At 41.3% G+C, this 12,575-nt stretch overlaps 1 protein-coding gene across 1 annotated transcript in view; it reads right to left on the bottom strand.

Moving 5' to 3' along the window:
• Window positions 1–12,575, bottom strand: part of LOC106561152 (talin-2) — a 154,462-nt gene that overhangs the window by 30,249 nt on the left and 111,638 nt on the right. The window contains exons 22-29 of the mRNA XM_045688215.2: window positions 12,437–12,565; window positions 10,275–10,388; window positions 9,868–10,116; window positions 5,256–5,384; window positions 5,053–5,155; window positions 3,240–3,448; window positions 690–809; window positions 210–407 (exon numbers count right to left, since the gene is read on the bottom strand). Coding sequence (XP_045544171.1) covers window positions 210–407; window positions 690–809; window positions 3,240–3,448; window positions 5,053–5,155; window positions 5,256–5,384; window positions 9,868–10,116; window positions 10,275–10,388; window positions 12,437–12,565 — 1,251 coding nt within the window. The remainder of the gene's footprint in view (window positions 1–209; window positions 408–689; window positions 810–3,239; window positions 3,449–5,052; window positions 5,156–5,255; window positions 5,385–9,867; window positions 10,117–10,274; window positions 10,389–12,436; window positions 12,566–12,575) is intronic.

Below are 12,575 nucleotides of genomic sequence, written 5' to 3'. Positions count from 1 at the left end.
AGCTTAAGTGCTCAAGCGACAGAAAAATTTGAAGCCACTCAACACGACTACCTCAGAGGCATTTCCATTTTATCCTATTAAATCTAAACCGCTCCTGTCCACCGACAGTATATTCAGGCGTCATAACATTTGTCCAGACCTATTTCACAGGAGAGGAATCAGATATTTCTATGGGGCTGTTGGGACCTGCTACAGATAATGATACCTACTTGAGTGTGTCCAGCCATCTCAACGCCGGCGTCCAGGAACTCATCAAAGTCCTCACTGAATTTCCCAGAAGCCACGGCCAGTTGGCTGCTGGTACCCCGGGAGGAATGGACCACGTCTCCTGCTGAGTGGTTGAGCTCTGCAGCAGTATGGTTCAGCTCACTCTGAGCGTCCTGAAAGGACTTACTGCAGGGGGGGAGCTGGAGACACACAGGAAAAACACAAGTATAGTAGTCCATACATTATTATCAGTATTATTTGTTACATAATAATCCGTATGGTATTTGTGTTATGTTTATGTTAAATTTTTCCTTGGATAGTTGTGAAATGTCTGAGTAGATGATTAATGACTAGAGGTAATATGTGCCAACTGTGTGTTTAGGTTTAGGACAGCATTGACTCTCTATAAGCACTCATGTTCAGATGTATGATAAAATCAACACTCCAAACTGCAGCCTTGCCGGTCTGGCAGCAGGACTCACAGTGTCCACCAGCAGCTTCTTGCTGGCCTCTCCAATGCTTCTTAGGGCCATGTCCACATCCTTCTGGCCAGGCAGGCAGTTCACACAGTTATTCAGAGAGTGGGACACTGCCTTGGCCACCTGCAACACATCACAGATCAGCCTGTCAGTGGGCTGACATTACACATTCTAACCACGCTCCACAGTCACAGAGCACAGCTCTGAGAAGGAAAAACATCTTAAATGCAAATCAGCCTGCAAGCGGAGCACGACAATCCATGTCACTAATTTATGCTACCGTCACAGACATATGCCAACCAATATGTTTATCTCCCAAAGGGCCCTGCTGCAAATAAGCAGTTTTACTGGAGAAGAGCGTTCCTGTGAGCAGGAGACTGAGAAGAGAAAATACCAACCCTTAAAGCAGATAATTGTTATGGAAAGTAGCAGGGTTTACAAATCGGTTATCATCCAGAATGTAGAGGAGAGGAAAGAGCCCAACAGAAAACACTGTGCTTGGAACATTAACACAACTGTCTGAATAGGACGTCAATACAGGAAGTCTGTCACATGCTGACTAGACCGGGCGCACACGTGTGTCATTGCTTGCATGTTGATTTTGTCCATCCACACCAGACGCGATCAGGACACGCAGGTTTAAATAAATATTAGCAAAACAAACTCTGAACCAACTAAACTCAGCAAAAAAAGAAACGTCCTCTCACTGTCAACTGCGTTTATTTTCAGCAAACTTAACATGTCTAAATATTTGTATGAACATAAGATTCAACAACTGAGACATAAACTGAACAAGTTCCAAAGACATGTGACTAACAGAAATTGAATAATTTGTCCCTGAACAAAGAGGAGGTAAAAATCAAAAGTAACAGTCAGTATCTGGTGTGGCCAACAGCTGCATTAAGTACTGCAGTGCATCTCCCCCTCATGGACTGATTGAACAGGTCCCAGACGTGCTCAATGGGATTGAGATCCGGGCTCTTCGCTGGCCATGGCAGAACACTGACATTCCTGTCTTGCAGGAAATCACGCACAGAATGAACAGTATGGCTGGTGGCATTGTCATGCTGGATGGTCATGCCAGGATGAGCCTGCAGGAAGGGTACCACATGAGGGAGGAGGATGTCTTCCCTGTAACGCACAGCATTGAGATTGCCTGCAATGACAACAAGCTCAGTCTGATGATGCTGTGACACATTGCCCCAGACCATGACGGACCCTCCACCTCAAAATCGATCCCACTCCAGAGTACAGGCCTCGGTGTAACGCTCATTCCTTCAACGATAAACGCGAATCCGACCATCACCCCTGGTGAGACAAAACCGCGACTCGTCAGTGAAGAGCACTTTGTGCCAGTCCTGTCTGGTCCAGCGACGGTGGATTTGTGCCCATAGGCAACGTTGTTGCCGGTGATGTCTGGTGAGGACCTGCCTTACAACAGGCCTACAAGCCCTCAGTCCAGCCTCTCTCAGCCTATTGCAGACAGTCTGAGCACTGATGGAGGGATTGTGCGTTCCTGGTGTAACTCGGGCAGTTGTTGTTGCCATCCTGTACCTGTCCCACAGGTGTGATGTTCGGATGTACCGATCCTGTGCAGGTGTTGTTACACGTGGTCTGCCACTACAAGGACGTTCAGCTGTCCGTCCTGTATCCCTGTTGCGCTGTCTTAGGCGTCTCACAGTACGGACATTGCAATTTATTGCCCTGGCCACATCTGCAGTCCTCATGCCTCCTTACAGCATGCTTAAGGCATGTTCACGCAGATGAGCAGGGACCCTGGGCATCTTTCCTTTGGTGTTTTTCCAGAGTCAGTAGAAAGGCCTCTTTAGTGTCCTACGTTTTCATAACTGTGACCTTAATTGCCTACTGTCTGTAAGTTGTTAGGGTCTTAATAACCGTTCCACAGGTGCATGTTCATTCATTGTTTATGGTTCATTGAACAAGCATGGGAAACAGTGTTTAAACCCTTTACAATGAAGATCTGTGAAGTTATTTGGATTTTTACGAATTATCTTTGAAAGACAGGGTCCTGAAAAAGGGACCTTTCTTTTTGTATTGAGTTTATATTAATTTGGTTAAGGTCAAAAAGCATTAAACATTTATGGCAATTTAGCTAGCTAGCTTTTTGTTGCTAGATAATTTGTCCTGGGATATAAACATTGAGTTGTTATTTTACCTGAAATGCACAAGGTCCTCTACTCTGACAATTAATCCACAGATAAAAGGGTAAACCGAGTTAGTTTCTAGTAATCTCTCCTCCTTCAGGCTTCTTCTTCTTGGGACTTTATATGGCGGTTGGCAACTAACGTTAAGGTGCATTACCACCAATTGGACTGGAGTATGGACTTCAGTTCATCTTTCAATCACCCATGTGGGTATATGTTCCTAAAAACCAATGAGGAGATGGGACTTGCAGCACATCAAGCGTCACAAATAGAACCAAGTTCTATTTTAGCGCCTGGCTACGCAGATGCTTGTTGACGCACGCGAGCAGTTTGGATGCGATGATTGAATTACATGTATGTGTACATCAGCATGTCAGGAGTTCCTCACCTGTGCTAGCCTCTGCTGACTCTCTGCGTCGCCGGGGGAGACCAGGGCCTGGTGGGCCTCATGGATGAGCATGGCAGAGCCCTGAATGACGTACTGGGCAGAATCCAACATGGCCGCCGCAGACTGGGGTTCCTTAGTGTTGGCAGCGACACCTCTGGCTGCCTGGGCCAGTGTCCTCAAGGCCTGGGCAGTCTCCCTGGCAGCCACTCCTACACACAACAGAGACAGACAGTGTTGGAGTGAGTGGAAGTCTCGGAGTTGGATTAACAAAGCTAGTCCAGGAAATAATGATGGAAAACCTGGTGTCAACATCCCAGTGTGCCTCATCATTGTTCTTTAAGATGCAGCTAAACAACCTACTGACTCTGGGTAGCTGCATCATGATTTATTCACTAGACAAACTGCAAGCTGAATCTCACTTCCTTTCAATCTCATTATCACTTCACTAAATATAAATAAATACATATAAATATACAAAAATCTCTGAAACTGGAAAAACGTATCTCCCTCACTAGCTTTAAGCACCAGCTGTCAGAGCAGCTCACAGATCACTGCACCTGTACATAGCCCATCTATAATTTAGCCCAAACTACTACCTCTTCCCCTACTGTATTTATTTATTTTATTTATTTTGCTCCTTTGCAACCCATTATTTCTATTTCTACTTTGCACTTTCTTCTACTACAAATCTACCATTCCAGTGTTTTACTTGCTATATTGTATTTACTTTGCCACCATGGCCTTTTTTTTGCCTTTACCTCCCTTATCTCACCTCATTTGCTCACATTGTATATAGACATATTTTTCTACTGTATTATTGACTGTATGTTTGTTTTACTCCATGTGTAACTCTGTGTTGTTGTATGTTGTCAAACTGCTTTGCTTTATCTTGGCCAGGTCGCAATTGTAAATGAGAACTTGTTCTCAACTTGCCTACCTGGTTAAATAAAGGTGAAATAAAAGAATAAAATAAAAAAATATGTCCTGTATTAAGACACACACACATTCAGAGGTGCAGCTTTAGTGCTCAAAATGAATAGAACAAGTTGTTGGTAATGTGTAACTGAACAGTAGCACAGTGAGCCCAACCTAAAGCACCCCTATTGTTAAAACAAATTAGATAGATAGGAGAACGAGGCACCATGTGAGATTGGGGCTTTACTTATTACACAAAGCTGAGATGAGGGAACGCAGCAAATTGTATCAAATTTCATTATCCAGCCGAGTGGAGCCCATTGCTAATGGAATGTTGAATCTAGTGAAAATAAGATGAATGAGGAGAGAGTAGCACCCTGGGCCCCAGCGTGAAGCAGCACAGCCTGGGAGGGAGGGAGGGAGCAGCCATTGTTAGAATACACTATTCAAATCTGTCTTCATCCATTCTCCTGAGAGACTAAATGGAGCTAGAATGGAGGCTAAAGAAAATGACAGGCTGTGCAGCAGGACCCATTGGGTTTATTGCTTGCTCTTAGGCAATAGTGATAACATCATCACTAAATCAAGAATTGAATTACACTTGAATATCTATTGGTAGAAGTGAATGATTGTTAGGGTTTCTACTGCCTACTTTATAACCTCTCTTACCCCACTTGGTAGAGTAGAGCTTTACTGAGACCCTGTAGCTGATCGAGACATTTTTAAAATGGTTCCTAATGTCAAATAATAACATCTAACAAAAAGGACAGAAAATAATGAGTCTAGTCCAGAAAAAACGTTCTACACAGCCACTCAATGATGTCTGCCATAAGTTTAGGTGAACATTCCTCTTGTGCTGCTCAATCATTCTCAGTGCACTCTGTGTTTGCTTTCCTACCTGTGTAGTGTTCATTGCCCTGTGCAGCACAGGTCAGCAGCTGGGCCATAGAGGAGCCAACAGCTTTGGAGGTACTACCCAGGTCCTGGGCACACTTCTCTAGCTGTAGGGACAACACAGGAGCACCAAGTCATGCATTTTCACCCATCTGCAGATTTGCTTTGCATGACTGGAACAATCAATGTATTCTATAATGAACTGACCGATTCCCCAGGAAGTGGTTTGAGCTGCCCATCGTGCGCAGCCATCCTGGCATCTTGAAGCTCACTCCTCAGAGTTTGGACAGCACTGAGAGCAGAGTCTATCTCCAGAGGACCACAGGCTTCATGGGCCTGCAGAAGCACACATACACAAACCTCTCTCACACAGAGAACAGAAGCTGTGCTTCCTGTATGAAAACATGACTATCAATAGCTGTGGAAAGAGGGGTACAGGCAGTGGTGTAGCTCATTTTCGCGGGGCCCCGCAAAACAACGATACATTTTTTTGCCATGGAGCAGAGAGAAACATTTTCATAATTTCATGCTATTTTACACATTTTGCTGTGAGGATGAGAGAAAAGGTTGCTGATTTAGAGCTCAGGGTTTCTTGAAAGTTATCCCACCATGTACAGGAACTCTTTAATCACGTTCCTCTTCTTAAAAAGCAACTAACTGGATTTATGTCAACTCCATCAGACACTATAAAATGCATTTCAGTTTTACAATTATTGTCCATTGATTAAAATACATATTTTTAAATATTGACAAAAAACATTATCTTCATTAAGGGGATTAGCCATCAGTGATGGAGTTTTTGTTATACCTTTATTTCAACAAGGAACACAGACTGAGACCAAGGTCTCTTTTACAGGTGGGCCCTGCGTATACATGTTTATACATACAGTTTAGGTACAATGACTAAGAAACTACACAAGACAAACAAAACGATCACAGATAACACAAAAAAAAAATACAGCAACAGATTACATTTACACATAGGTTATTCTACTAACAGCACAAGAACTTGCATTACCCGAAACAGTTACAAGCAATACAAAAATAAAAATGCTCCAATAAATATTTAAAATTAGCAAGGGGGACAAGAGACTCAAGTTTAAGTTTAGTCTGCTGGCTATTCCATAGGCAAGGAGTGTAACAGGAAAAGGCAGCCATACCAACCTCTTTGGAAATCGCATGGGCCTCAAATGTAATCCATGCTTGAGACCTGGTTTTAGGAATTATAATTATAATATTGATGAGTGATGATAAATAAGAAGGTAGCTTATTCAGAAGTGCTTTATAGACAAACACGAGAGCATGTTGTTCTCGTCTCACGGACAGCGAAGTCTAACCCACATTTTGATATAAAACACAGTGGTGAGTACTGTAGCTAGCACCCGCAATAAACCTACAGTAAGTGCGCAATGATAAGTAGCATCCAGCGATTTAAATGTTGATGCCGTAGCATGCATGTAAATAATATCCCCATAATCTATAACAGACATAAAAGTAGCTTGCACAATTTGTCTTCTATTTGTAGAGGACAAACATGTCCTGTGTCTATAGAGGAAGCCTAGCTTGATTTTTTGCCGTTTACAAAGTTCGTCAATGTGCATTTTAAAAGACAGTTTATCATCCAACCATATCCCTAAGTATTTATATGCAGAGACCTGATTAATTTGAGAACCATCTAAGCTCGTAGGTATTTTCAACCAACTTTTTGAACCTATTAAAAATCATAAAATGTGTTTTCTTTGCATTTAAAACAAGTTTCAGCTGTATAAAAGACCCTTGTAATATCTTAAAATCTGTCTCCAATAGTGATAATGCTTGGTCAGCCGTTGAAGCAATAGAGTACATGACAGTGTCATCAGCATATAAATGAATTTGACACTTTCTTATCTCATCACCGATATTGTTTATCTAGAGAGTGAACAGTAATGGACCAAGTATAGAACCTTGTGGGACCCCTTTAACCAACTCCAATGGCTCTGACTGGATGCCGTCAACTCTAACAGCCTAACTTCTATCCTTTAGATAGTCATGAAACCAACGACAGGCATCCAATCCCAGTCCTATTGACGACAGCTTACCCAAAAGTATCGCATGGTCTACAGTGTCAAAAGCTTTAGATAAATCTATGAACAAGGCGGCACAGTTCTTTCTATTATCTATGGCATTAGTAAAAATCAAAATCAAATCAAATTTATTTATATAGCCCTTCGTACATCAGCTGATATCTCAAAGTGCTGTACAGAAACCCAGCCTAAAACCCCAAACAGCAAGCAATGCATGTGAAAGAAGCACGGTGGCTAGGAAAAACTCCCTAGGAAAAACTCCCTAGAAAGGCCAAAAACCTGGGAAGAAACCTAGAGAGGAACCAGGCTATGAGGGGTGGCCAGTCCTCTTCTGGCTGTGCCGGGTGGATATTATAACAGAACATAATATCATTTACAACACGTACAGTGGCCATAATAGTACTGTGTTTAGTTCTAAAGCCAGATTGATTACTAGAAAGAGTATTGTTAACAGTTGAAAAAGATTGTAGTTGCCTATTCACCAATGACTCTAGAATTTTAGCCAAACAGGAGAGCTTAGAGATGGGCCGATAATTATCCAATTCACTACCATCACCTCCCTTGAGGAGTGGTAAAACAAAAGCTGTTTTCCAAGATTTAGGAATCTTTCCTACGACAAATGTTTGATAAAAAATATGCGTCACTACACCAGCAATAATAGGTGCCGCACACTTGAGTAAATATGGATCCAGATTGTCAGCGCCTAATGATTTCTTAGAATCTATAGCAGATAGTGCAGATAAGACCTCATCTTCTGTGACTTTTTGAAAATGTAAAACCGGCTTACTGTTTCCACATCAGCTGAAGGCCGAGGGACTGAAACAATAGAGTTGATGAGAGTTGACAAGCCACTGACGGAGTTGACAACAGATACTCAAAACATACATATTTTTGCCTCTAAAAATAAAAGTTTAATAGCAATAAGGCACCTCGGGGGTTTGTGGTATGTGGCAAATATATCACGGCTAAGGGCTGTATCCAGGCACTCCATGTTGCGTCATGCTTAAGAACAGCCCTTAGCCGTGGTATATTGGCCACAAACCCCCGAGGTGCTTTAATTATAAAAATAAAAGTTTAATATAAACATTTGTAAAATATGGAAAATTATTTATTTGAAAATCCCCAATAAAAACAGAACCATTCTATCAGATCTTTCAGCATTGACGGAGTTTATGTTTTACGGAAACAAAAATTGCATTTTTATTCTTCTTTTAAGTGGTATACATAGTAGCAATTTAGTTTTTCCTCAGTTGCTTTATGACTCTAAAACCGAATAAAATGTAACATATTTGAACCATTATTCATATTCTATCTGAATCTATCAGGCAGATGGAGTTGACCATGGTTGTGACCATGGTGATTCCAATATTGCTTGTTTAAATCTCTCAAAAGTAGAGAAATTTACAGACCATGAGTGGTCTTGTTGCACTACATGTAATGAGGACATGAATAAGGGGTCCTTTTATGGTAGAGCTGACCCTGCTCATTCCTGATTAATTTAGGATTTTAGACAAATCTGACGGAGTTGACCAATCTCCGGACACATCTTTTAGGAATCACAGTTTTGAAAAACATATTCTTTAAAGTCACAGAGGACTATTTTAAGAAACTACATGAGATTTTTTAAGTTAACATCCATTATTTTTAGAATTTTAAACACTTTTTTGGAGAGTTTGAATTTGGGATCCTTTGCTCCGGACAAGGGCATTTCCAAGCATAGAGCCGAGATGGAAATTAATGATATTGAAAGTATTTAGAAAATGTCCTAAACAAATATTTTCCTTTAAATTCCCCTAAATACACAGTACCAGTCAAAAGCTTGGACACCAACTCATTCAAGGGTTTTTCTTTATTTTTACTATTTTCTACATTGTAGAATAATAGTGAATACATCAAAACTATGAAATAACACATATGAAATCATCGAGTAATCAAAAAAGTGTTCAATCAAAATATATTTTATATTTGAGATTCCTCAAAAAAGCCAAAGAAACCACTACTAAAGGACAAAAATAATATGACCTGGCCTCCACAATCATCTAACCTCAACCCAATTGAGATGGTTTGGGATGAGTTGGACCGCAGAGTGAAGGAAAAGCAGCCAACACGTGCTCAGCATATGTGGGAACTCCTTCATGACTGTTGGAAAAGCATTCCAGGTGAAGCTGGTGGAGAGAATGCCAAAGCTGTCATCAAAGCAAAGGGTGGCTACTTTGAAGAATCTAAAATCTAAAATATATTTTGATTTGTTTAACACTTTTTTGGTTACTACATGATTGGTTACTACAATGTGCTATTACATAGTTTTGATGTCTTCACTATTATTCTACAATATAGAAAATAGTTAAAATAAAGAAAACTGGTACTCCACATTTTAAGCTTAAATAATCCAACAAAATTCATTTTCTTTCAACAATAAAAATAATTTCCCCCTACCGGACAACGATTTTTCTGACTTTCAAGAATCACTGACCTAATTTCATGCTATTTGACACATTTTGCCATGAGGCTGAGATAAAATGTTTTCGTTTTAAAGCCAATTTCCTGTAATTCCACCCCAAAATTAACGGCTTATGACGTGTTCACTATCTGGGGAGCCCAACCTCCGGGGGGACCACAACCGCAACATAAAAAATAAAAATTAAAAGTATATCTTTTTTTTGCGGGGGGAGGTTGGGGGCCCCCAAAGCTCAGGGGCCCCTCCGCCTTGCGGGGGCTGTGAGGGTGTGTGCTACACCTCTGGGTACAGAACTTACCTTTTGGGTGGCTGTCCGTAGCTCAGCTAGGCAGGTAGCCAGGTTCTTGGCACATTGACCAAGTTGCATCGCTGCAGCCTGGTCCGTCACTGTGGGGACAGTTGACTTTGCAGACGTCACCATCTTACTGCCAGGCTGTAGGAAGCTCTGGCTGGCCATGATGAGGGCTAGTTGGGCACTGAGTTCCTCTGGCTGAGCCTGACTACTCCTCATCCCCTGGACCAGCTGAGGGACGTGGTCTGCCACTGCCTTCAAGTAGACATATCATTTGATTAAAACAATGTAATGAAACCTGCAATATAAATGCTGCCAATGTAGTAATCGATTCAATACTGTATGTATTTCACCAGAGTGATCTAACAGTGATCCTGTTCGCTGTGGATCAATCTCTACCCATATTACTGTACCTTGCAGCTGTGTACTAGTTGTTGATGAGAGGCAGTGTTCTTATTGGACACAGCAGCGTTCTGGGCAGCTGCGATGGTCTGAGTAGCAGCAGCCGCAGCCTGTTTAGCAGCAATCTGTTCCAGAAACAGAGAGAGATATTGACAGAGATTGTTGTAGGTATGTGTTTTACATCAGAGACATAGATGAGGGTGGTATAATTAAGGCACCTCGGGGGTTTGTGGCCAATATACCACGGCTAAGGGCTGTTCTTAAGCACGACGCAACGTGGAGTGCCTGGATAAAGCCCTTAGCCGTGATATATTTGCCACATACCACAAACCCCCGAGGTGCCTTATTGCTATTATAAACTGCTTACTAACGTAATTAGAACAGTAAAAAAGTAATTTTGCATCATACCTGTGGTATTTTGTCTCATATACCATGGCTTTCAGTGAATCAGCATCCAGGACTCAAACTACCTGGTATATAATACTGCTTTGTATACAGTATCAGATTGAGCTTCCCAGATAGAACAAACATAATGAGGGGTCACAAACTAAGCCAAAGAGTTCTTTAGGAATTTCTTAGAGGACATCGACAACTGACCAAAAAGGTTAGAAATGTCCTTGTTTTTGAAAGAAAAGCACATTTTTTGTCCATTAAAATAGCATCAAATTGATCAGAAATACAGGGAAGACATTGTTAATGTTGTAAATGACTATAGCTGGAAACGGCAGATTTTTTATGGAATATCTAACATAATTGCAAAAGGGTTTTCTAATGATCAATTTGCCTTCTAAAATGATAAAATTGGATTAGCTAACACAACGTGCCATTGGAACACAGGAGTGACAGTTGCTGATAATGGGCCTCTGTACGCCTACGTAGATATTCCATTAAAAAAAAAAAATCAGCCGTTTCCAGCGACAATAGTCATTTACAACATTAACAATGTCTATACTGTATTTCTGATCAATTTGACGTTATTTTAATGGACAAAAAAATTGCTTTTCTTTCAAAAACAAGGACATTTCTAAGTGACCCCAAACTTTTGAACAGTAGTGTATTTTGGGACAAGGACAACATTTTCTCAACATGCAATACATAAGCACTGTACAATACACTTTTTGTATTGCCATTAATCCACACCCAGATTGCTTTCTTTGAAGTATCAACAAAATGGAAAGTGGTGAGAGAAAAGTGGGTGGAAGGATGGAGGATGAAACAAGAACCTGAACAACAATGCTATCTTTGTCCTGTGGAAAACAAACAGATTGCACAATGCTGCCTGTCTGGCTCATCTCTCAAGAGGAGAGAAGAGGAAGAGGGAGAGGAAGAGAGAGAAAGAGAGAAAGAGGGAGATAGAGAGAGGAAGAGAGAAAGAGAGCGAAAGAGAGAGACTTAATTTCTCTCTGGTTAAACAGAAACAGATAAAACTACAAACAGACTACATATTTTGTATTATTTTAAAAGCAGAGCATGCTGGTAAGGACAACACACAGGCAATGTGTTGAAACCCAAAGAGATACAAAGCTTTAGGAGATCAGTAGGAGACATTTCAGCCATATGAATGGGCAGGTGAAGGTATGTGATCAGTTAATCTAAACACATTACATTCTAAATGGTTTTTATTATCTCTGATTCCTCTTTGGAGTGGAAGCCATTACCATTACAGGCTACAGAGAATGATGCATCAGATATCAAACTGACTCCAGCCTTCGGTTAGTGTGTGCAGTGGAAGCTCCAGTGCAGTGCGGGGTCTGGTCTTTAGGGGCCTACTAATACTAGGTGCTAAACCCAGATCTTTACACTACGATTAACTAATTCACACAACTAATAGGATTCACATACTCTTGCTGCAGGAACAGAAATAATATAGAGAATAAATACAACACCTCATTTGTGCAAATTAATTCTAATTCATTTAGCCTTTTGCAATGCTCTTTCCTAAGGCTTGGGGGGGGGGATCTATGCATCTTCACACATATCTATGTAGGGGTGTCTGACACACTCTCCTCTTTAATGGTGCGTCATGGTGTTGGATGGACTTATAGGGTTTGTTTGTGAGAAAGGACATAGTAGTGTAAAGTCGAAAACGTTGATTGCTACAAAGCTACAACTGGACAGGGACTCAAAGTTAGCACAAAGGTTAGAATATTCTCTCATTCTCCACCCAACCCACCTCCAGCCTGTTGACCAGCTTCTTCTTGATGGCATTCTGAGCTGCAGCATTAGTGGCAACACGTAACCCCTCTGCTGCCTCTCTCAGCCTCTGCTGCTGGTCCTCATTCTCTGGGTAAGCTGCAGCTCCCTGTTTACGC

Source organism: Salmo salar, chromosome 10, assembly GCF_965601325.2.
Source record: "Salmo salar chromosome 10, fSalSal1, whole genome shotgun sequence".
In the NCBI taxonomy this organism is placed as follows: Eukaryota; Metazoa; Chordata; class Actinopteri; order Salmoniformes; family Salmonidae; genus Salmo; species Salmo salar.
This window is presented reverse-complemented; position numbering and strand designations above follow the sequence as displayed.